Below are 27,068 nucleotides of genomic sequence, written 5' to 3' on the forward strand. Positions count from 1 at the left end.
TTACAGGGGTACAGTGGGTTGGGTGCGTGGAGAAGTGAGGAGTCAAAGATGTCTGTGCTTCAAACTTTACAGAGTCAAATCACAGCTGAAAGAAGTGGTCATGGCGGTCCAAAGGGAAGAGACGGGAAATGTGGGAAGACGTCTCCTGTGAGTATTACTGCATTGTATTTATTGTAATGTCAGAATGTAATGGCAGAAAATATGAATCGCATTTGAAAAATGCATTTTTAGGGCTAATTTTTTCAAAAAATCCTGGGGGGGGGGACCCTTGGGGGGTATTCCAGACCCCACGGTAAGTAGGGCCTTGCCAAAGTCAATTGCCCAGGGCCCCACAAAGCCTGGATCCGCCACTGCTGTTGTCTGCTGAGCGCACTTGTCTTCGGGACCCCTTGCTAGGATCCTGATTTTGCCATAGGTTATTTGCCGGCACACACCCTGCAGGGGGGCAGAATTAGAAGAATCTATAATCCCCCGTGTATTATGTGGTAGAGGATCCTGACGTGTAGCGTGGTATAATTATATGGCTATTAGTGATGTCAGTAACTGACAACCTCTTAGTCTCCCTTCATGTGATATTAGTGCTGACGTGAATGGAGAGTAGTGGGGAGGGGGTCACAGATTGAAAGTTACATAGTGCAGGTTGCATCCAGCAGCACAGAGGACTTCAGGAGATGTGTGTCATATAAAGAGTCATGTCGTGGTCAGTGAGTGAGTGCAGGGGATGCAGGCAGTTATAGGGTGCAGGGTATTATCTCTGTCCTCATTGTCTATGTCATGTTTAGAGGGCTGTGAGACCCCCGCACTCTGCTGCTGACCATCTCCTCCCAGATAATCCTGACTCTATTTATAGTCTTGAAACAACTGTCTCCTAAAAATGGAGAGGGGAGTGTGAGTGTGTCACTATGTAAGGTGGGCGCCCGCACCAGGCTCTGTCACAAAGCCTCAGCCGCTCGCCCTCCTCCATGCAAGCCTTCAGTCTCCTATTGTGGGGGGCTCTTCTCGCCCTTTGTGGGGCAGAAGAGGGGCTCCGCTTCCCCACCTATGATGGAAAGGATCGGGTCCTGGAACTGAATGACAGGAACTACCGGCAGGTGATGAAGAAATATGACGTTTTCTGCGTTTACCTGTGGCAGAGCCCGGCCCCCGGCGACAAGATCGCGCAGAAACAAGCCCACCTGACTGAGATAGTCCTGGAGGTGAGTGCGCCCCCCACCGCTCTGTTTTAGTATGGTGACATTACCACGTTACACTATGCTGAATCTTGCCGCTCCATACTCCATGTGCCGAGCACGACCTGTAGTGGCCAATGTGGACCATTCTGCCGGACGTCCGCTCTGGTGGTCAGGAGGTTCGGGGTCTCTCACTGCAGTTCATTATAATACTTGTTGTCGGGGTATTGACAATCTTCTATGGTATCTATGCTGTCTCCTGCAGAACCTCCTGACAGCGCTGCAGACCATCGCACGGTGTCTATATTAGGGACGGCTCTAATTAGACAAGAGGATCTCCGGTTACTGACGCTGGCCCCATCTTGTGACCAAGTCCATGAAAGTGGTCAGCTCATTATCAGCATACTGCGAGGCTATAGAGTACAGGGGGTGGGGCTGTGACAACCTGTCAGACCTGATATATACATGCTGGTTGTCAGTGATAATAGATGAATAGCTCTACTGTAGTATAAGGTATATGGGTCTCGTCTGATCACATGTCATTATATGATATCAGTGATGTCAGTAACGGGGCGGGGCTGTGACAACTTCAGTTATTTCTACTTGAAGAGGTTGATTAATCTATATGTTATACTTTTATTGTACAAGTTGTGTTGAGCATGGTATAAATTACACAGAGCCTCTATATCGCTGAGAATTGGGAGTTGTTTGGAGTTCTCCTTTAAACCTCATTTGATTATACACATCAAGTACAAACTATTAAACTAAAAGCCTTTAGTTCGGTGACCGTTCTGCATTTTTAGAGGACTCCCTCTCCTCTACCATGTGCCCTATCGGGGTTGTCGCTTTGTTAGGCAGCTCTTGCCCCAGTTTATAGCCATATGTCCTGATACGCCACACACAGACCCTAAAATCAGAGCATGCACTACCTAAACCAACCACTAGGAATCTCCATGATCATGGCAGACAACATACAGTTTACCCCATCTATAATGGCACAGTTTCCATTTCCAGTTACTCACATATTGGTCATGCTGGTTGGAAAGTATTCCTAGGCTCGTGGCCTACATGAAGTCTGATGGGGCTCTGGATGGGGGCCTAATCTGACACCTGCTTCTCAGGGCAGTCTCTGCAGTCTGCGTACTGCTGCCAGCACCTATCAAATCTTCCCAGGAGCAGAGAGAAAGGAAGCCAAAGCCGCGCACAGCACCTTGTAGGCAAACCAGTCATAACAAACCTTAATCCCTGTGATACACACCACAGGCATGTCAATTATCTGACCAGTAGGTGGCGATACACTACAATTACACATTAAATAGCTCAGTACTATCTAGCCTGTTCTATGGGCACACAACCTGTCATGAGACGAAACTAACTTCTGTCTCTAAAAAGGTAATCTACTTTGAGCTACAATATTAAGCGGGTGGTTTTCACCACGTTGCGCACAGATACTGTGAGCAGTATGAAACTGCATCTCACTGGAGATTCTGCACACAGCACACACATATAGTATATAGACAGCAGTGTGAAGCTGCATCTCAGGATACACTGGAGATTCTGCACCGAGCACACACAGATTTTATATAGAGAGCAGTGTTAAGATGCATCTTAAAGGAAACACTGGAGATTCCGCAGACAGTACCCACAGTATGTAGAGAGTGTTTAGTGTGAAGCTGCATCTCATATGTTACACTGGAGATTCTGCTCCCAGAAGGCACAGATCGTATGTAAAGAACAGTGTGAAGCTGCATCTCAAAATACACAGGAGATTCTGCCCCCAGCACACATAAATAGTATGTAGAAAGCAGTGTCAATCTCATAGGACAGAGGACAGCACACATAGATTGTATGTATAGGGTAGTGTGAATCTGCAGCTAAGGATACACTGGAGATTCTGCACCCAGCACACACAGATAGTATGTAGAGGATAGTGTGAAGCTGCATCTCATATGAAACATTGGCGATTCTGCACCCAGCACACACTGATAGTATGTAAAGAGTTGTGTGAAGCTACATCTCAGGATACACTGGAGATTCTGCACCCAGCACACACTGAAAGTATATAGTGGATAGTGTGAAGCTGCATTTCATATGACACATTGGAGATTCTGCACCCAGCACACACTGATAGTATGTAGAGAGTTGTGTGAAGCTACATCTCAGGATACACTGGAGATTCTGCACCCAGCACACACTGATAGCAGTAGGAGTTAGCAGATAATCTTTGAAGGGCCTTACTTGTTCTACCCCTGCACTCCTTCTACTTAGGGGAGCAAAATCTGGGTGGTCAGACTGTGGGTCACATGACACAGGTGCCTGTAATGGATGCGACTTACCATTATATTACTCTTAAGATTCCCCTCAGTTCTCCGCAGGTGAGCTCTCACTTGCTCTCACAAGCTCTCACATTCACACAGTGCAGTTTTGATGCAGTTTTTGATATTACAGATGAGACATGTTCAATAAATGTGTTTCACCTGTAAAATAAAATTTTTAAAAACTGTATCAAAAGCTACAACCAGCTGTGACTGAGGAGATTGTGGAGTTCTCCTTTAAGATCTGCCCACATTGTTTGTTGTATGTACACTGAGTGGCCAAAAGTCCTGGGAAGGTACCGGATGCGCCATTAATAGCAGGTCACCCCTCCGCGAGCCCTGATAACTGCAGCGAGATGACGCGGCCTGGACTTCACGAGGTGTTGGAGGAGTTCTGAAGGGATATTGATCCTCGCAGTCCGCACTGCAGCCCACATTTGGTTGTGTGTAGTTGGCACTGGGTCCATGGAGCGGACACTGGTATCCACAGCATCCCATAAATGCTCTATGGGGTTGAGGTCGGGCGAGCGGGCAGGCCAATCGAGGGTCGTGAGGTCACTGGTGTGTTCATTAAGCCAGTCCCGTGCCACCAACAAGCGATGACGTGTTGCATTGTCCTGTTGGTACACAGCATCCCCATCAGGGAACTCCAACACCAGAAAGGGGTGCAGATGGTCTGCTAAAAGTTACTTGTATCGAGCACCGGTCATTGATCCCTGCACTCGGACAATGGGGCCCAATTGCGACCATGTGAACACGGCCCAGACCATGATGGAACCACCTCCCGCCTGGACACATCTCTGTTGGCATGCAGGATCCATGGCTTCATGGGGCATACGCCACACTCTCACATGCCCATCAGCTCTGTACAACTGGAGCCGTGATTCATCAGACCGTGCCACATGCTGCCACTGTTCCATGGTCCAATGATGATGGTCGTGGACCCATGCCAGTCTTTGAGCTCTGTGTTGTGGCATCAGCAAAGGGACACGGGTCGGGCGTCGACTGTAGAAGCCTATGCGGTGCAGTTCTCAGCGTACAGTCCTGGTGGAAATGGGGACCTGGTGCCCCACATTCAAATTGGCGGCGATATGACCCACAGTAGACCGTCCAGAGTCCCGTATGACTCTGCTGAGGTGACATGACATCCATTCATCGAACACTCGTGCTGGACCGCTGCGCCAGTTTACGCGGCTGCCAACATTGTCTCTGTGATATTGCAGGTCCACCCGAGACACTGTTGACCTCGGAAACCAAAATTCCCGGGTAATCTCCAAAATGCTCTGCCCCATGCACCTTGCAACAATTCATCCCACATTAAGAGTCACTTAACTCGCGACGTGCTGCCATGTTCACGAGAGACCTGTCTGCACCTGACTGCTCAGATATCCTGATATTACTAGCGCTATAGGCTGCATCGCGTCACACTGTTTGAGCATCATATCCAACACAACTGGCACTGGGACACGCCTGCCCGTGACTTTTGGCCAGTGAGTGTATGATCCATGCTCATAGTATATCATTCATGTAGATGTGGGTGTGATGTGCTACAGCAGGGGCCACATGGGGCCCTCCAGGCCAAGCAGTGCCATTCCTCTACTGATAGATGAGCCTTGGCTAATACAGACTATAAAGGCAGTGAAGAGGCACGAGGCACATAATACCTTGGTGGGAACCCGGGAGATCCCAGGAGCTATAAATAGACTGAAAAGTGACAGATGCTGGAGAGAGGACAAGATCGAGTGAGGAGCAAAGGTCAGGTTACCCCAACCCCGATATTGGTTATATGCTGTAGATACACAGACCTGACACACTGAAATCTTAAATCACTACAACCGCCCTCCACTGTGACAATATATAATCTACAACCGCCCTCCACTGTGACAATATATAATCTACAACCGCCCTCCACTGTGACCATATATAATCTACTACCGCCCTCCACTGTGAAAATATAATCTACAACCTCCCTCCACTGTGACATATATAATCTACTACCGCCCTCCACTGTGAAAATATAATCTACAACCACCCTCCACTGTGACAATATATAATCTACTACCGCCCTCCACTGTGACAGCATATAATTTACAGTTCCCTCCACTGTGACCATATATAATCTACTACCGCCCTCCACTGTGACATATATAATCTACTACCGCCCTCCACTGTGACATATATAATCTACTATCGCCCTCCACTGTGACATATATAATCTACTACCGCCCTCCACTGTGACAGCATATAATTTACAACTCCCTCCACTGTGACCATATATAATCTACTACCGCCCTCCACTGTGAAAATATAATCTACAACCTCCCTCCACTGTGACGATTGTGAGAAGGTGACAGGCAAGGTGCTGGAATCATGCTATGTGTGGTCCAGTTCGGATCTTGAGTAGGCCTCTGCCCCAGATGTGGGTCTTTGGCTCATCACTGGGCTGGAAAAGGCTGCAGATCTTGTACTTCAGGGCAGATCCAGAGAGTGAGAGGAGGTGTCTGGGTCTGTCCTGACACTAAGTAAGGAGAGAATATTGTGCTTGTTTTGTTCTTGTAGCTGGTAGTAAGCCACACGTATAGTTAGCTTATTATTCTTGTTTAGTTAGTAGCTCAGACGAATTTTGTTTGTTACTGTTTGGCCGAAGTTAAGGCTGCATTTTGTTTTGCTCATGTTTTTGTGCCTGAAGTTAAGGTTTATTTATTTTGCTGTGTTTTTGTAAATAAATCTGTTTGCTGAAAGATTTGTGTCCCTGTCTCTGACTGGTTGGGTCTGCACCACTGCTCTACCGAGCTACCTCCTCCACACCGTATATAATCTACAACCGCCCTCCTCTGTGATCATATAAAATCTATAACCACCCTCTACTGTGACAATATAAAATCTTCAACTACCTTCCACTATGACAGTATATAATCTACAACCGCCCTCCATTGTGACCATATGTAATCTATAACCGCCCTCCACTGTACCAATATATAAGCACTATATATATATATATATATATATATACTGTAGATACACAGACCTGACACACTGAAATCTTAAATCACTACAACCGCGCTCCACTGTGACAATATAATTTACAACCGCCCTCCACTGTGACAGTATAATCTACATTGCCTTATATCATGCATGACCTCCACTGTGGTCCTATATAATGCACGGCCTCCACTCTGGTCCTATATCATGCAAGACCTCTACTCTGGTCCTATATCATTCACAGCCTCCGCCCTGGTCATATATAATGCACAGCCTCCGCTCTGGTCCTATATCATACATGGCCTCTGCTCTGGTTGTATATCATACATGGCCTCCGCTCTGGTTGTATATAAATCAAGGCTTCTGGTTTATATAATGTTCACCCCCTATAGATATACCCCTTCTATACAGTCCATGCTGACATACAGTCACAGGTATAGGTCAGGAGATCCATTACAGAATGCAGGGTGAGGGTTATATGGCTGCCACCATAAGAGGGGGGGTTGGAGTATATTGTCACATGGACTTGTTTGGGTCCTCCATGAGGCTGCTGAGACTTGTCATGGTGATAAGTCCTCCTGGCTCTCGGTACAGTCTTCACTCCAAGACACTCATTCTCACATTTTCACTTCCTCAGCTGAGGAATTTACAAGTCAGAGCTGGAGATGAGACGGCAGCCAGAGATACTCGAGTGAGGACACACCGGTGTATACTGTATATACAGACACATCACACATACCGTATATATATTATCATTACTATTGTTTATTTCTATAGCACCCTTAATCCCATGGTGCTTTACATTATTATATTAATTCCAATTTATTTTGCTTGCAATGAAAAAACACAAAAGAGAATGAAAAAAAGTCACATCATTGATCATTTTACACAAAACTCCAGAACTGGTCCGGACAGAAGTATTGGCGCCCTCAGCCTAATACTTGGTAGCACAACCTTTAGACACAATAACTGCGCACAACCGCTTCCGCTAACCAGCAATGAGTTTTTTACAAGGCTCTGCTGGAATCTTAGACCCTTCTTCTTTGGCAAACTGCTCGCGGTCCCCCCTGAGATGTGAAGGGGGCCTCCTCCAAACTGCCATCAAGAGATCTCTCCCCTCCCCCACAGGTGTTCTATGGGATTCAGGGCTGGACTCATTGCTGCCACTTTACAAGTCTCCAGGGCTTTCTCTCACCACCATTTTCTAGTGCTGACCTGAAGTGTGTTTTGGGTCCTTGTCCTGCTGGAAGAGCCCTGACCTCTGAGGGAGACCCGGCTTTCTCACACTGGGCCCTACATTATGCTGCACAATGTGTTGGTCGTCTTCAGACTTCATAATGCCATGCACACGGTCAAGCAGTCCAGTGCCAGAGGCAGCAAAGCAACCCCAAAACATCAGGGACCTCCGCCATGTCTGACTGTAGGAGGCGTCTTCTTCTCTTTGAAGGCCTCTTTTTTTCCTGTAAACTCTATGTTGAGGCCTTTTCCTACTTTTGTCTCCTCTGACCAGAGAACATTCTTCCAGAATGGTTTTGGCTTTCTCAGGTAAGTTTTGGCAAACTCCAGCCTGGCTTTTTTCTGTCTCTGGGTAAGAAGTGGGGTCTTCCTGGGTCTCCTCCCATACAGTTCCTTCTCATTCAGACGCTGACACTGGATAGTACGGGGTGACACTGTTGTACCCTCGGACTGCAGAGCAGCTTGGACTTGTTTGGATGTTAGTCGAGGTTCTTTATCCGCCATCCGCACAATCTTGCGTTGAAATCTCTGGTCAATGTTTCTTTTGCGTCCACATCTAGGGAGGTTAGCCACAGTGCCATGGGCTTTACACTTCTTGATGACACTGCGCACGGTAGACACAGGAACATTCAGGTCTTTGGAGATGGACTTGTAGCCTTGAGATTGCTCAGGCTTCCTCACAATTTTGCTTCTCAAGTCCTCAGACAGTTCTTTGGTCTTCTTTCTTTTCTCCATGCTCAATGTGGTCACACAAGGACACAGGACAGAGGCTGAGTCAACTTTAATCCATTTCAACTGGCTGCAAGTGTGATTTAGTTATTGCCACCACCTCTTAGGTGCCTCAGGTAAGTAATAGGTGCTGTTAATTACACAAATTAGAGAAGCATCACATGATTTTTCAAACAGTGCCAACACTTTTGTCCACCCCCTTTTTTATGTTTGGTGTGGAATTATATCCAATTTGGCTTTTTGACAATTCTTTTTGTGGTTTTCCATTGAAGACAAATTAAATGAAGATAAAAATACCAAAGAATTTGTGATTGCAATCATTTTCTGGAAGAATGAGTATTATCTGACAGAATTGCAGGGGTGCCAATACTTTTGGCCAACACTGTATATTAATTTCATTGTCATTTACATTTGGGGGTTACATACAGTACACAAAATCTACAGATAATTATAATACTAACAATGACTGACTGGCACAGTGGGGTAGAGGGCCCTGCCCACAAGGGCTTACAGTCTATGAGGGAAGAGGGATAGAGACAGAAGGTGGGAAGAGACTGTACAGATGTTGGTGAGGTGACAGTAGTGTTATTGGAGGTTGTAGGTCTTCCTGAATAGGTGAGTCTTCAGGGCCTTCTTGAATCCTGTGATTGTGGGGGTCAGTCTTATGTGTCTTGGTAAGAAGTTCCAGAGTATGGGGGATGCACGGGAGAAATCTTGGAGACGGTTGTGTGAGGAGCGGATGAGAGCAGAGCGGAGTAGGAGGTCATTGGAGGATCTGAGGTTACGTGTGGGCAGGTAGTGGGAGATGAGGTCAGAGATATATGGAGGGGACAGGTTGTGGATGGCTTTGTATGTTAGCGTCATCTGCATGAACCCTTTTTCTTCCCCATATTGATGAAACCTGAGGCTGCTTAATAATGTGGAACGACCTTCTTAAGTTGTTTCCTTTAATTGATGTCACCTAGAAAACTAATGATCGCAGGTAATTGAGATTGATACAAAGAGATCCAAAGAGATCCGAGACAAAAAAAAAAACAGCCACGAGGTTGATGGAAAAACATCAAATGACTTTTTTATGACCCTTCAATCCCGTTAGAATAACTTGGAGCGCGGCGTATATAGAAGGTATTATTAGTCTGTATCTGAGACGTAAAGAGCCAAGTGACCCAACTATGTATGAAGGCCTAGAGAAATGACAGCACCGATGGAAGGAGGGCAGAATATTCTCCGAGGGTCACAATGATGGCGGGGGGCCAGGAATGGAGATGGGGATTTGGTCAGGACCAGCAGTGTCCGCAATGCTGAGAAATACAGACAGGCTGAAGTAGAACATCAACCCTCAACATCCAGCCAATGCCGCCATGCAGAAGGAGTCCTGGAGGGGATGATATGGCCCCAAGGATTAAGCCCAGTCTGTCTTGGATGACATGAAAAGACAGACGGATTGGGGCAAGTGTACATTCATGGATCTGTGCTTAGTTCTAGACGATGGCGGTGGGAGCAACTTCCCTCCCAGTCCTGCCAAAAACTGTCTGTAACAAGATGAAGGCAAAGGGCAAAGGTCACACCAAATAATAAGGGGGTTAACATTTGATTAAGCATTAACCCTCCTATTTCTTTAAGCATGCTTACCTTAAAATTTTCCACACCTGCCTAGAACTTTTGCACAGTGCTGTATATAATATACATATATGATATATGCTCACACGTATACACAGCACCTGTCTGAGCGTGTCCTGGCTGTCACACCATGATGTGAAAAGTGACAGCTGCATCCCCCCCTCCCCCGCCGCTGCCACAGAATAGTAACCCAACTCCTGCAGAGTCCTTTCCCTACAAAGACACCTGAGACGCTCACATGAGACCTCCGCGACAACTGCTGACACCTCCAGCCGAGCCCACACAGTCAGGGGAGTCCAATATCTCTATATCTATGGGGACCCCACCGCAGGATCAGCATGGGGGGGTATATACCTCCCACTGTCCGCTCCTATCTCATGTGCAGGCTCTTGTGATGGGGGCTCCAATTATTATGGAGCAGCTCTTATACTGACCTCAGCATGGACCCCCCCCATAGTGACAATCTGATCTCATGATAAAACTGTCCCCCTAGACTGACAACTGGGCGGTATCCATGTAGAGAGAGACCTAGAACCACCTACACATGGGCTCAGCTCAGAAAATCAGGACAGTAGGTACCCGCATCATAGAGACCCTAATATATCCCCAAATATCCCCTATATAATACATGCACAATACTACTACTATTCCTAATATATCCCCTACACCAACCTTATCATCTCCACTATCAGTCCATAATCCCTGACAACCCCATTAGATGGCAGAGATTCCAGGCACTGCCCATAGCATCAGCTTCTCGGGGGCCCCAGATGGCAGCCCAGCCCTCTCCGGGGCCCTGAAGTGGTTGATATAGTTAATCATATCTCCCAACTTTTAAAGGACAGAAGGAAGGACAGAATGTGGGCGGACCATGGCAAATTTAGCTCCACCCACTTCTAAATTGACTACACCCATTCCCATCCATTTCTCATTTGGAACACCCTGCACCCCACATCTCCGCCCCACACAGTACACAATGCGCCCCACATCTCCGTCCCACACAGTACACACTGCGCCCCACATCTCCCCCCACACACAGTACACACTGCACCCCACATCTTCGCCCCACACAGTACACACTGCACCCCACACACAGTACACACTGCACCCCACATCTCCGCCCCACACAGTACACACTGCACCCCACATCTCCCCCCACACAGTACACACTGCACCCCACATCTCTGCCCCACACAGTACACACTGCACCCCACATCTCCGCCCCACACAGTACACACTGCACCCCACATCTCCGCCCCACACAGTACACACTGCACCCCACATCTCCGCCCCACACAGTACACACTGCACCCCACACACAGTACACACTGCACCCCACATCTCCGCCCCACACAGTACACACTGCACCCCACACACAGTACACACTGCACCCCACATCTCCGCCCCACACAGTACACACTGCACCCCACATCTCCGCCCCACACAGTACACACTGCACCCCACATCTCCCCCACACACAGTACACACTGCACCCCACATTTCACCCCCCCACACAGTCAACCTTGCACCCCACATCCCTCCACATTACACCCTGCACCCCCTGTACACCCTGAACCTCACATCTTCCCCTCACACACAGTCCACTCTGCATCTCACATATTCCTCCCCCTTCCCACAAAGTACCTTAGACCACACATCTCTCCATCTCTTGACTGCAGGGGACATAAAGACAGACCCACCTAGTCACATGACATCTGATGTCACACAGGTCCTTCTGATTACAGTAGTGAAGCTTTCCCCCGATCACCACTCGCTCTTATGACAGTTACAACCTTTTAAGATAATCCTTTAATATAAGATAATCAGTGGATGGTGATCGGGGGTATGTTTGTTAACAAGTAAAACACTTCAGGGGCAGAGAGGGACATCTGGTAAGCCGTGTGGGACTGCGGGACACCAGTCTGAAATTGGGAATGTCCCACGAAATGCAGGACGGTTGGGAGATATGTAGTTCAGGAATATGATAAACTGATATTATGATGTTCTGTTTCCTGATCATTAGGGTTGAGCCGATCTTGAGATTTCAGGATCGTTTTTAAAATCCGATTTCCAATCATTTTCCACCCCAATCCCAATTCCGATCCTAATGCAAGTCAATGGGATTTTTTAATAATCAAAAATCGGATTTAAAAACAATCTTATTCTCTATACAGCATGGAGTCCAAAAATTGAATGCTTCAATTTTTGGACTCCACACTGTGTAGTGATTAAAAAATCCACCGGCTACTTAGTCCCCACTCCTGTCCGCTTACCTGCACAGATCCGCTGCCGCTCCCCGGAGCTCCCCATTGTTTTCGGTCCTCTCCTCTGTCATTGACACCCCTGCAGAGCGCCATGCGCGCCCCCCTTGTTGTGGCTAAGGAAATTGTGGGTGGGTACAGGGCACCAGCCCTCCCAGTACCTGCCCACACTCTTCTAAGCCACATGTCCCGTCTAGGCGGGGGCGCGTATGGCGCTTTGTGGGCATTTGAATAAGAGAGGAGAGGACCGAGAACAAAAGGGAGCGGCAACAGTTCTGTGCAGGTAAGTTGTCCGATCGCGATCGTGAAATTTACTCAATTGCCGATCGGGATCCGATCTTTTCCGATCCCGATCACTCAATCCTACTGATCATCCCTCGTACACAATTCTCACGGCTTGAGGCTCATGGTTGTCACTTGTCTTACAGTTGTCAGCACAAGTTCTGGAGAAGAAGAATGTTGGCTTTGGACTTCTTGATTCAAAGAAAACATCAAAAGTTGCAAAGAAACTTGGTAAATTCTGAAAACTACAACTCCCAGCATGTTCCCATATGTTATCATAAGTATAATGTGATTGTATCGCCTCACAGTGTATTGTTCTGTCCATTAGTGGAACTGTCAGTGTGATGATTGTGAATGTTCCCATTGTACAGATGTAATAGTGTATCCTCACAGTGTACTCTCTGTGTGATGGTGATAGTGTATCCTCACGGTGTACTCTCCGTGTGATGGTGATAGTGTATCCTCACGGTGTACTCTCTGTGTGATGTAATACTGTATCCTCACGGTGTACTCTCCGTGTGATGGTGATAGTGTATCCTTACGGTTTACTCTCCGTGTGATGGTGATAGTGTATCCTTACGGTTTACTCTCCGTGTGATGGTGATAGTGTATCCTCATGGTGTACTCTCTGTGTGATGGTGATAGTGTATCCTCACGGTGTACTCTCAGTGTGATGGTGATAGTGTATCCTCACGGTGTACACTCCATGTGATGGTGATAGTGTATCCTCACGGTGTACTCTCAGTGTGATGGTGATAGTGTATCCTCACGGTGTACTCTCCGTGTGATGGTGATAGTGTATCCTCACGGTGTACTCTCAGTGTGATGGTGATAGTGTATCCTCACGGTGTACTCTCCATGTGATGGTGATAGTGTATCCTCACGGTGTACTCTCAGTGTGATTGTGATAGTGTATCCTCACGGCGTACTCTCCGTGTGATGGTGATAGTGTATCCTCACGGTTTACTCTCTGTGTGATGTTTATCATGTATCCTCACGGTGTACTTTCAGTGTGATGGTGATAGTGTATCCTTACGGTTTACTCTCTGTGTGATGGTGATATTGTATCCTCATGGTGTACTCTCCGTGTGATGGTGATAGTGTATCCTCACGGTGTACTCTCCGTGTGATTGTGATAGTGTATCCTTACGGTTTACTCTCTGTGTGATGGTGATAGTGTATCCTCACGGTGTACTCTCCGTGTGATGGTGATAGTGTATCCTCACGGTGTACTCTCAGTGTTATGGTGATAGTGTATCCTCACGGTGTACTCTCAGTGTGATGGTGATAGTGTATCCTCACGGTGTACTCTCCGTGTGATGGTGATAGTGTATCCTCACGGTGTACTCTCTGTGTGATGTTTATCGTGTATCTTCACGGTTTACTCTCTGTGTGATGCTGATAGTGTATCCTCACGGTGTACTCTCCGTGTGATGGTGATAGTGTATCCTCACGGTGTACTCTCCGTGTGATGGTGATAGTGTATCCTCACGGTGTACTCTCAGTGTTATGGTGATAGTGTATCCTCACGGTGTACTCTCAGTGTGATGGTGATAGTGTATCCTCACGGTGTACTCTCCGTGTGATGGTGATAGTGTATCCTCATGGTTTACTCTCTGTGTGATGTTTATCGTGTATCTTCACAGTTTACTCTCTGTGTGATGCTGATAGTGTATCCTCACGGTGTACTCTCCGTGTGATGGTGATAGTGTATCCTCACGGTGTACTCTCCGTGTGATGGTGATAGTGTATCCTCACGGTGTACTCTCCGTGTGATGCTGATAGTGTATCCTCACGGTGTACTCTCCGTGTGATGGTGATAGTGTATCCTCACGGTGTACCCTCTGTGTGATGGTGATAGTGTATCCTCATGGTGTACTCTCTGTGTGATGGTGATAGTGTATCCTCACGGTGTACTCTCAGTGTGATGGTGATAGTGTATCCTCACGGTGTACACTCCATGTGATGGTGATAGTGTATCCTCACGGTGTACTCTCAGTGTGATGGTGATAGTGTATCCTCACGGTGTACTCTCCGTGTGATGGTGATAGTGTATCCTCACGGTGTACTCTCAGTGTGATGGTGATAGTGTATCCTCACGGTGTACTCTCCATGTGATGGTGATAGTGTATCCTCACGGTGTACTCTCAGTGTGATTGTGATAGTGTATCCTCACGGCGTACTCTCCGTGTGATGGTGATAGTGTATCCTCACGGTTTACTCTCTGTGTGATGTTTATCATGTATCCTCACGGTGTACTTTCAGTGTGATGGTGATAGTGTATCCTTACGGTTTACTCTCTGTGTGATGGTGATATTGTATCCTCATGGTGTACTCTCCGTGTGATGGTGATAGTGTATCCTCACGGTGTACTCTCCGTGTGATTGTGATAGTGTATCCTTACGGTTTACTCTCTGTGTGATGGTGATAGTGTATCCTCACGGTGTACTCTCCGTGTGATGGTGATAGTGTATCCTCACGGTGTACTCTCAGTGTTATGGTGATAGTGTATCCTCACGGTGTACTCTCAGTGTGATGGTGATAGTGTATCCTCACGGTGTACTCTCCGTGTGATGGTGATAGTGTATCCTCACGGTGTACTCTCTGTGTGATGTTTATCGTGTATCTTCACGGTTTACTCTCTGTGTGATGCTGATAGTGTATCCTCACGGTGTACTCTCCGTGTGATGGTGATAGTGTATCCTCACGGTGTACTCTCCATGTGATGGTGATAGTGTATCCTCACGGTGTACTCTCAGTGTTATGGTGATAGTGTATCCTCACGGTGTACTCTCAGTGTGATGGTGATAGTGTATCCTCACGGTGTACTCTCCGTGTGATGGTGATAGTGTATCCTCATGGTTTACTCTCTGTGTGATGTTTATCGTGTATCTTCACGGTTTACTCTCTGTGTGATGCTGATAGTGTATCCTCACGGTGTACTCTCCGTGTGATGGTGATAGTGTATCCTCACGGTGTACTCTCCGTGTGATGGTGATAGTGTATCCTCACGGTGTACTCTCCGTGTGATGCTGATAGTGTATCCTCACGGTGTACTCTCCGTGTGATGGTGATAGTGTATCCTCACGGTGTACCCTCTGTGTGATGGTGATAGTGTATCCTCACGGTGTACTCTCTGTGTGATGGTGATAGTGTATCCTCATGGTGTGCTCTCTGTGTGATGGTGATAGTGTATCCTCACGGTGTATTCTCTGTGTGATGGTGATAGTGTATCCTCACAGTGTACTCTCTGTGTGATGGTGATAGTGTATCCTCATGGTGCGCACTCTGTGTGATGGTGATAGTGTATCCTCACGGTGTACTCTCCGTGTGATGGTGATAGTGTATCCTCATGGTGTGCTCTCTGTGTGATGGTGATAGTGTATCCTCACGGTGTACTATCCATGTGATGGTGATATTGTATCCTCACAGTGTGGTAATGATAATGTGTGGTTTTGTACATCCTGCTTTTAAGCTTTATTGTCCACAGGTTGTACCGAGGAAGAAAGCCTGTATGTCTTCAAAGAGGACAATGTCATTGAGTTTGATGGCGAGCTGGCAGCTGACGTGTTAGTGGATTTTCTCTTGGATGTAAGTATATACTGTATATAGAGCTCACTATATATAATAGGATGTAAGTGTATACTGTATATAGAGCTCACTATACATAATAGGATATATGACCCAGCTGATACTCTCTGCTTACCCCCCTCCCCAGTTGATTGAAGACCCTGTAGAGATCATCAATGATAAAGCGGAGCTGAAGGCGCTGGACAGGCTAGAGGAGGAGACCCGGGTGATCGGCTTCTTCAAGGATGAGAATTCAGAACGTGAGTTACAGTAAGAAGAAGGAGGAGTCTATAGAGAGATAGGGCGTCCCGGTGTGACCATGTGTGGGAGGGGTTGAGCGGAGATTAACCTACAACCAATGAGACAATGGACCTTCCCTCACCCAATCCATCACCCAGTGCACCCATTTGTCTCCCACAGGGTACCATAGAGGAACTTGTAATCCAGGCAATTATAAATATTATAAATGTGAAAGTTTGTGGGTTTGTATGTTTGTTACTCAATCACACAAAAACGGCTGAATGGATTTAAATGAAATTTAGCACATGGATAGTTTGTAACCTGGATTTACTACTTTTTATCTCAGTAAATGACATGGCTTCATGACTGTTACGAATTTATGTTCACATACTATATTACACTGCTCTTGGCAACAGCACTATCAGCTAATTGGAGTTTGCCAATAAAGCTGCTCTGTTATCTCTCTCTGTAAACACACAGATAGCACTGAGTCCATTGTGTACAAGCATTTGCATATTATTTGATCTGCTCCAGACAGTGCTGAGACACTGAGATGGGAAAACCCCTTTAATCCAAATTGGCAATTTCCCAATTTTAAACATGCCGGGAAACAGAAAATCTAATCTAAAATCAAAATTCTCAAAAAAAAAGGTAGCCAGAAGTCAACACACCTCTCCTCAAGTGGAGCTGATGAGTATTGAGAAAGCTAGGCACCAAACGGCTCTTAGAGCAGCCAAAAGGCCGGAGTAGGCAGATCATCGACGCCACCAACACACTCATTATATGGTATCCCAGCGAACTACTCAAATGCTGGAACAATCACAGGCACGGCACAATGTGGTATATTCCTTATGTTGTAACGCCCAGCGTCTTGTGATACTATTGTAGATCTTAAGGGAGCGTAGGGATGATAAGTGTGAACTATTGGGAATCTGTCACGTATACAGTTGTTCAGTGCAGAGGATGGAGATCATTTATTGAGGATTTCATCTCCTCTGTCCGGGTTTCATATGTGGGACCTGTAACAATTCTTTTGACTTTCTCAAGTTGAGAAAGTGGTTGGGATTTCTTTGTGGTGGTGAGATGACCATTGCTGTAATGTAGTAAAGTGTTCCTATCTATTGGTTGTGTGTACAAGTCTTTGCATAGTGTACCATCTGGTTTTTTGTGTATTGTTGTGTTAAAAAAGCTAATGTGAGATAGATCGCTGTGCATGGTAAACTGGAGTTAAGATAGGGAGAAGGGAGTCCAACGTGCCACCCCATATGTAAAAGATATCGTCAATGTATCGTTTCCAGGTTCAACTGTGTTGTTGAAAGAGTGAATAAGGATAAATTAATTTCTCTTCATATGATGACCTATAGGCATTTGCATATAGGGGGGTCACATTGGACCCCATGACTGTCCCCTGTGTCTGGATATGAAAAATTTCTCAGTTATTACAAGTTTTAATAAATCCATACAGAAATCAACATACTTGGGTGTTTATAGCACTGTCCAGAAGTTCCCTAACCACCTACGTTCCTTCCTGACTTCTTCATTTTCCCCCTGGCAGATTACAAGGCATTTGAGGAGGCCGCAGAAAATTTCCATCCATACATTAAATTCTTTGCAACTTTCGACAAGTCGGTAAGATGGGGCGCAGAGTAGGGGTGGTCTGTTTTTTCTGGAGTCCATAATGGGACAACATGAGATGATAGTGGTTTGTGATTTCTGTGAAGGACACAACTATAGCCTCAGCTTCACACAGTATATGGGGAGAGATATAGAAGACATTTGGGGTTCTGTACCGAGAAGCCGAAACTTGACATGGACAAATCTATCATTAGGTGGCAAAGACTCTGACCCTGAAGATCAATGAGGTGGACTTCTATGAACCATTCATGGATGAACCCATCACCGTCCCCGAAAAACCCTACACCGAGGACGAGCTGGTGGACTTCATCAACAAGCACAAGAGGTGAAAAGTCCAAGAAGAATCAGCTCGCCAACATCACATATATATTACATAATCTCCACATATATATTATATATTCCTCCCTCATTCATTGTGTTATGTCTCGTGTTTCTTTTAGGGCCACACTGCGGAAGTTGCGTCCTGAAGACATGTACGAGACCTGGGTGAGTGAAAGATGTCCTGACCCAATAACATGGCTATTAATGACTTCTGTTCTGTACACACATAACCAACTGCTTGAAGACTCTCTGCCCAATTTAGGCTTTATAGGCTGTATACAGAGCATTGGAGAGGGGGCGGTATATCACCCTGTATACAGAACAGTGGAGAGGGGGCGGTATATCACCCTATATACAGAACAGTGGAGAGGGGGCGGTATATCACCCTGTATACAGAACAGTGGAGAGGGGGCGGTATATCACCCTGTATACAGAGCATTGGAGAGGAGGCGGTATATCACCCTGTATACAGAGCATTGGAGAGGAGGCGGTATATCACCCTGTATACAGAACAGTGGAGAGGGGGCAGTATATCATCCAGACTAGCCAATCTACACACTGCCCTGTCCCTACCTCTTGGCCCCTTGGACTGACAGCTGGTTATTACCCTGGCATACACCCCATATCTCGCAGCCCTCAGAGTTTATTGTGGGCACAGGACTTGGCGTCGGTTGCTGATCCGTCATGTGTAAACTATGAGCAGTGTTGTCCGGACGCCAGAGGCTCAGATGTCTCGAGAAATCCCTGGACATTGTTGGTTGGGAGATGATTCTGGCTGGGTGTGAAAATGCGGCATCTAGATCAACACATCTAAATACAGTATACACCAGGTATAGGCTCCACCAATATGGCGTCCAGGGCAAGGTATCGCTGAATTTTATACCTGCTGAGAAGTAGAAAATAGATACTATAGATACATGACACCCCGTATAGAAACCTGACCCCTAGAATAGATATCTGACCCCAGTATAGATCATTGATCCCCAGTATGGATATATAGCTCTGGTAGTATCATGGTACCAAGCCTGTTTATAATCTGTGACCCCCCAGTGCTGGTAGTAACATGGTACAGACCTGTTGACTTTCAATTAGTGCTGTATCTGGACATGGCCCTGCCCACACTATAGATACATAAGCCCTCCCACACTATAGATACATAAACCCCTCCCACACTATAGATACATAAACCCCTCCCACACTATAGATACATAAACCCCTCCCACACTATAGATACATAAACCCCTCCCACACTATAGATACATAAACCCCTCCCACACTATAGATACATAAACCCCTCCCACACTATAGATACATAAACCCCTCCCACACTATAGATACATAAACCCCTCCCACACTATAGATACATAAACCCCTCCCATACTATAGATACATAAACCCCTCCCATAAATTGGATACATGATCCTAAGTACACAATAGATATATAACCCCTCCCACACTATTGATACATGACCCCTTCTACCCTGTAAATACATGACTCCGCCCACACTATAGATACACGACCCCTCCCACACTATAAATATATGACCCCTTCCACACTATAGTCACATGACTTGTACCTTCCCTGTCTCTGTGTTATTACAGGAGGATGATCTGGATGGATTTCACATTGTGGCTTTCGCTGAGGAGGAAGATCCAGGTGAGATACCAGAGTGAGGAGGATCAGAGAAGTGGTTGTGCAGAGGATGATAATGATGCTGATGGCCAGGACAGTACAGAACAGGACGGGCAGTGCAGGAGATGATGTCCCGGTGTGGGGTGATAGTAGTGACAGGACAGTATAGAACAGGACGGGCAGTGCAGGAGATGTTGTCCTCCTGTGTAGTGGTGGGTAGTAGCATTGTGAGTCCCTCCAATTCCAAGTCCAAATAACCATCGTGTAGGTGTCTTTGCTGCCAACTATTACACCGCCACTTACTATGGAGCACCAGAACACCCCAATTGCACACGCTGTCCATGTATTGCTCCATTCAGAATGGAACATGAAAGCCCATTCTCCTGATCCATGGGGGTCACAGCGTTCGGACCCCCCACAACACTGCTGATTACCTCCTACCAGTAAGTGTCACAATCACCACCATCCTCCTCCTGGGACCGAGATGATGAGGGACGGGCAGCACACGACAGTTTCATTGCTAAAACTTCCAATGCATAAAATCTGAAGGTTTGCAAAACGTCCAGATCAATCGGGGTCTACAGGGATCAGTTTGCTCATCTGTAATAATTATCAGACAGAGGATGATGGGAGTGATGATCACGGTATAGGTTACACTATAAGAATCTCACACAAATCGGCTCCTGTGTATATAACGTCATTATCTAATGGTCACAGTAATCATTGGCTGCACTGGGTGGTGATAATGGGATGATGGGAGTGATGATAAGTTATGAGATGATGAGAGTGATTGTGTTCTCCCCGGTTATTGTCTCCCATGTGGTCTCGCTCCTCCTGGACCTCAGACGGTTATGAATTTGTCCAGATTCTGAAGGACGTCGCTCGAGAGAACACAGAGAACCCCGATCTGAGCATCGTCTGGATCGATCCTGATGACTTCCCTCTGGTGAGGATCCTGACATGATGATGCAGGGCCGAGCTAATAAAATCTGAGGTCGCCATTCATTGACTCTACTAAACCACAGCGACTTCCTGCAAGTCCTCCATAGCCCTGCACAGTCAGACTGGCAAAGCCTTTCTTTGTGACAATTTTGTAGCAGTCTCTTGGTTTCCTCAAGCCTTCTCCGTCTCTCTCCAGACCCCTCTGTTCACTTTCAGACTTCTATATCCCCCTCCAGACTCCTCTGTGCCCCCCAGACCCCTCTGCCCCCTTCAAACTCCTCTGTCCTCCACCAGACCTCTCTATCCCCCTCTAGACCACTTTGTCCCCCTCCAAACCCCTATATTACCCCCAAACCCTCCTGTCCCCCTCCAGACCTCTCTGTCCCCTTCCAGATTTCTATGCCCCCCTTCAAACTTCTGTCTCCCCCTCCAGTCCCCCTCTAAACCTCTATGTCTCCTTCTGTACGCCTCCAAACCCTTATGTTATCCCAGATCCTTCTGTCCCTCTCCACACTCCTCAGTTCTCCTCCAGACCCTTCTGACCCCTTGCAGACTTCTATGTCCCTTTTCAGACTCCTATGCTTTTCTAAACTCCTTGGTCTCCCTCTCCAGACCCTTCTTTTACCTCCAGACCCCTCTGTCCCCCTCCAGACTTCTATGTCTCCTTCTAGACTCTCCTGCTCCCTTCTAGACTCCTCTGTCCCCCACCAGACTCCCCTGCTCCCTTCCAGACTCTCCTGTGCCCTTCTAGACTCCTCTGTCCCCCACCAGACTCCCCTGTCCCCTTCCAGACTCTCCTGTCCCCTTCTAGACTCCCCTGTCCCCCACCAGACTCCCCTGTCCCCTTCCAGACTCTCCTGTCCCCTTCTAGACTCCCCTGTCCCCTTCCAGACTCTCCTGTGCCCTTCTAGACTCCCCTGTCCCCCACCAGACTCCCCTGTCCCCTTCTAGACTCCCCTGTCCCCCACCAGACTCCCCTGTCCCCTTCTAGACTCCCCTGTCCCCCACCAGACTCCCCTGTCCCCTTCTAGACTCCCCTGTCCCCCACCAGACTCCCCTGTCCCCTTCCAGACTCTCCTGTCCCCTTCTAGACTCCCCTGTCCCCTTCCAGACTCTCCTGTGCCCTTCTAGACTCCCCTGTCCCCCACCAGACTCTCCTGTCCCCTTCTAGACTCCCCTGTCCCCCACCAGACTCCCCTGTCACCTTCTAGACTCCTCTGTCCCCCACCAGACTCCCCTGTCCCCTTCCAGACTCTCCTGTCCCCTTCTAGACTCCTCTGTCCCCCACCAGACTCCCCTGTTCCCTTCCAGACTTCTATGTTCACTTTCAGAATTGTGTCTCCCTCTCTAGACCCTTCTTTCCTCTCCAGAATCCCCTGTCCCCCAGACCCCTCTGTCCACCTCCAGTTCCCTTTATCCTCCTCCAGACCACTGTGATCCTGCAGACCCCTCAGGTGGTGGTGGCATTGGCAGACACGTCCACTGTGGTCTATGTCCCCTGAAAACTCATGGGAATTGGTCATAGTTTATAAAATGATATTTGGGTGAGAGATGGTACCCGAGCTCCAGTTTGTGGGGTGACTACTGAAGCTTTACCTTCCACCAGGAGATCTTTATGATGTCATCAATAACCTGCACTTCTCCCCACAGCTGGTGACCTACTGGGAGAAGACCTTCCATATCGACCTGTTCAGACCACAGATTGGAGTCGTTAATGTAACTGACGTGAGTAGTGTGCCTAACCCAAATACATTCACATTATGTAATATATAACTAACCTCTCCCATTACCCTATATAACTCCTCCCATTACTTTATATAACTCCTCCTATTACTCTATATAACTCCTACTACTACTCTATATAACTCCTCCTACTACTCTATATAACTCCTCCTATTAGTTTGTGTAACTCCTCCCATTACTATATATAACTCCTCCTATTATTCTGTGTAGTTACTCCCATTATTCTATATAACTCCTCCTATTATTTTGTGTAGCTCCTCCCATTACTTTATATAACTCCTCCTATTATTCTGTGTAGTTACTCCCATTATTCTATATAACTCCTCCTATTATTCTGTGTAGCTCCTCCCATTACTTTATATAACCCCTCCCATTTTCTGTATAGCTCCTCTTTTTACTCTATATAACTCCTCCTATTACTCTATATAACTCCTCCCATCACTCTATATAACTCCTCCTATTATTCTGTGTAGCTCCTCCCATTACTTTATATAACTCCTCCCAATACTCTATCCATCTGAAGCACTAAGGTCCAGCAATGGTCCAGGTGACACCTCACGCTATTGACTTCTTTTTGGTTCTTGCAGGCGGACAGCGTGTGGTTGGAAATGGACGATGCTGAGGACCTGCCCTCACCATCTGAGCTGGAACAGTGGATCGAAGATGTGTTATCTGGAAAGGTCAACACTGAAGATGACGACGATGATGATGATGATGACGACGATGATGATGATGACGATGATGATGACGATGATGACGACGACGATGATGATGACGACGATGATGATGACGATGATGATGACGACGACGATGATGATGATGATGACGATGATTAAAACTGAAAACTTCCCTGAAGCCATTGTATAATGTGTGATGGTGGCGTGCCGGTGTTATGAACCTTATATCCAGGTGGTGGTGCCCTACCTTAGTTATTGTGTCAGGACAGTTAGGTATCATTTTGTTACTACTCCAAGAAATGACCATGACTGGACTACAACCCCCGAAGTCTGGAGCCGGAGGCAGGATTCACATTTGATCAGTTCATCTCATTTCTCAGGAAGCAGCTCTCTAAAGATTGTACATGAAATGGTAAAAATATCCAATAAATATTCAGGTGGAAGAGTCTCCACATCATGGATGCATCTTCATCTGTCCCAAGTGTGGAAGAAAAGACCAAACACATTCACATCTGTGATAGTCAAATAAGTCCAGTCAGCAGTGACCTGGTACAGGCAAGCCATGTGTGAGGGCTCTATGCCTTGTGAACCACTACCCCTCACACCTACTTCACACCCCACATGGGAGACTTTTCTGGGACTGGGTTGATATGCTGGTTCTGGGGATACTAACCTATCTACCTGCAGGACTGGGGTGATATGCTGGTTCTGGTGACAGTAACCTATCTATCTGCAGGGCTGGGGTGATATGCTGGTTCTGGAGACACTAACCTATCTATCTGTAGGGCTGGGGTGATATGCTGGTTCTGGTGACAGTAACCTATCTATCTGCAGGGCTGGGGTGATATGCTGGTTCTGGTGACACTAACCTATCTATCTGCAGGGCTGGGGTGATATGCTGGTTCTGGTGTCAGTAACCTATCTATCTGCAGTGCTGGGTTGATATGCTGGTTCTGGGGACACTAACCTATCTATCTGCAGGGCTGGGGTGATATGCTGGTTCTGGTGACACTAACCTATCTATCTGCAGGGCTGGGGTGATATACTGGTTCTGGTGTCACTAACCTATCTATCTGCAGGGCTGGGGTGATATGCTGGTTCTGGTGACACTAACCTATCTATCTGCAGGGCTGGAGTGATATGCTGGTTCTGGTGACACTAACCTATCTATCTGCAGGGCTGGGGTGACATGCTGGTTCTGGTGTCACTAACCTATCTATCTGCAGGGCTGGGGTGATATGCTGGTTCTGGTGACACTAACCTATCTATCTGCAGGGCTGGAGTGATATGCTGGGTCTGGTGACACTAACCTATCTATCTGCAGGGCTGGGGTGATATGCTGGTTCTGGTGACACTAACCTATCTATCTGCAGGGCTGGAGTGATATGCTGGTTCTGGTGACAGTAACCTATCTATCTGCAGGGCTGCGGGGATATGCTGGGTCTGGTGACACTAACCTATCTATCTGCAGGGCTGGGGTGATATACTGGTTCTGGTGACAGTAACCTATCTATCTGCAGGGCTGGGGTGATATGCTGGTTCTGGTGACAGTAACCTATCTATCTGCAGGGCTGGAGTGATATGCTGGTTCTGGTGACAGTAACCTATCTATCTGCAGGGCTGGGGTGATATGCTGCTGGTTCTGGTGACACTAACCTATCTATCTGCAGGGCTGGGGTGATATGCTGGTTCTGGTGACAGTAACCTATCTATCTGCAGGGCTGGGGTGATATGCTGGTTCTGGTGACACTAACCTATCTATCTGCAGGGCTGGAGTGATATGCTGGGTCTGGTGACACTAACCTATCTATCTGCAGGGCTGGGGTGATATGCTGGTTCTGGTGACACTAACCTATCTATCTGCAGGGCTGGAGTGATATGCTGGGTCTGGTGACACTAACCTATGTATCTGCAGGGCTGGGGTGATATGCTGCTGGTTCTGGTGACACTAACCTATCTATCTGCAGGGCTGGGGTGATATGCTGGTTCTGGTGACAGTAACCTATCTATCTGCAGGGCTGCGGGGATATGCTGGTTCTGGTGACAGTAACCTATCTATCTGCAGGGCTGGGTGATATGCTGGTTCTGGTGACAGTAACCTATATATCTGCAGGGCTGGGGTGATATGCTGGTTCTGGTGACAGTAACCTATCTAACTGCAGGACTGGGGTGATATGCTGGTTCTGGTGACACTAACCTATCTATCTGTAGGGCTGGGGTGATATGCTGGTTCTGGTGACACTAACCTATCTATCTGCAGGGCTGGGGTGATATACTGGTTCTGGTGACAGTAACCTATCTATCTGCAGGGCTGGGGTGATATGCTGGTTCTGGTGACACTAACCTATCTGCAGGGCTGGGGTGATATGCTGGTTCTGGTGACACTAACCTATCTATCTGCAGGGCTGGGGTGATATGCTGGTTCTGGTGACACTAACCTATCTATCTGCAGGGCTGGGGTGATATGCTGGTTCTGGTGACACTAACCTATCTATCTGCAGGGCTGGGGTGATATGCTGGGTCTGGTGACACTAACCTATCTATCTGCGGGGCTGGGGTGATATGCTGGTTCTGGTGACACTAACCTATGTATCTGCAGGGCTGGGGTGATATGCTGGGTCTGGTGACACTAACCTATCTATCTGAAGGGCTGGGGTGATATGCTGGGTCTGGTGACACTAACCTATCTATCTGCAGGACTGGGGTGATATGCTGGTTCTGGTGACACTAACCTATCTATCTGCGGGGCTGGGGTGATATGCTGGTTCTGGTGACACTAACCTACCTATCTGCAGGGCTGGGGTGATATACTGGTCTGGTGACACTAACCTATCTATCTGCAGGGCTGGGGTGATATGCTGGTTCTGGTGACAGTAACCTATCTATCTGCAGGGCTGGGGTGATATGCTGGTTCTGGTGACAGTAACCTATCTATCTGCAGGGCTGGGGTGATATGCTGGGTCTGGTGACAGTAACCTATCTATCTGCTGGGCTGGGGTGATATGCTGGTTCTGGTGATAGTAACCTATCTATCTGCAGGACTGGGGTGATATGGTGATTCTGGTGACATCTCTATAAGGTCACTTCATATGGCTGACTTTGGATTAGGAGACCTGGTCCATGTATTGGGCTGCTTTACCAGTCCAGACGCCGCTCAGCTGTGTGAAGCCGCCCTAGAAGTCCCCAAGCGATTTCACTTAAACTTGGCAGGAAAATATAAAATTTCATAGTCTATATTTTGGCTTCCAGATCGTTGATAACTCTTGCCCAAACCTTCTGTGCACCTACAGGTCTACAACTGGCCACCCCCTACCACAGCAGGTCATGCCTAGGGGTTGTACCATCTATGATACCTCAACACGCTGGGTTTATGTGATCATTACGTTGCCCCTGATTTTCTAGTACAGCCATGGCAGGATCTCTGTCTTTTCCAGAGTGACTCCAGAACGTACAGCTTGTGATTTTCTCTGTCGTCTCCATCTCTCGCTTCCTCACACTCTCTCTTATAGTTGGTGTCTCTGCTCCATCCTTAGCTAGTTTGTCTGGTGACCAGTCCTAGCACGATACTAACAAACCTCTCGGCCTCACAACCGTCCCTCAGACTCTGCCGCCTAGTCTGGAGGTTCTGTCCACCATGTACTAGGCCCTGACTTGTCTTCCTTCAGCCGGTGGCCTGGGACCTACTTCTCTGTGTCTCTCCTCATGGGCGTGGG

General features: G+C 47.3%; 1 protein-coding gene across 1 annotated transcript; it reads left to right on the top strand.

Moving 5' to 3' along the window:
* The first annotated feature begins 938 nt into the window (after window positions 1–938).
* On the top strand, window positions 939–23,802 carry CASQ2 (calsequestrin 2). Its single transcript, XM_075263369.1, has 11 exons — window positions 939–1,196; window positions 12,741–12,825; window positions 16,085–16,185; window positions 16,313–16,424; window positions 17,960–18,033; window positions 18,234–18,364; window positions 18,480–18,525; window positions 19,963–20,017; window positions 20,839–20,939; window positions 22,586–22,660; window positions 23,266–23,802. Exons 1-11 carry the CDS (start codon window positions 963–965, stop codon window positions 23,512–23,514), a joined length of 1,263 nt encoding a protein of 420 aa, XP_075119470.1. The 5' UTR covers window positions 939–962; the 3' UTR covers window positions 23,515–23,802.
* The last annotated feature ends 3,266 nt before the right edge of the window (window positions 23,803–27,068 follow it).

This window comes from Leptodactylus fuscus, chromosome 2 (genome assembly GCF_031893055.1).
Source record: "Leptodactylus fuscus isolate aLepFus1 chromosome 2, aLepFus1.hap2, whole genome shotgun sequence".
Classification (NCBI taxonomy): domain Eukaryota; kingdom Metazoa; phylum Chordata; class Amphibia; order Anura; family Leptodactylidae; genus Leptodactylus; species Leptodactylus fuscus.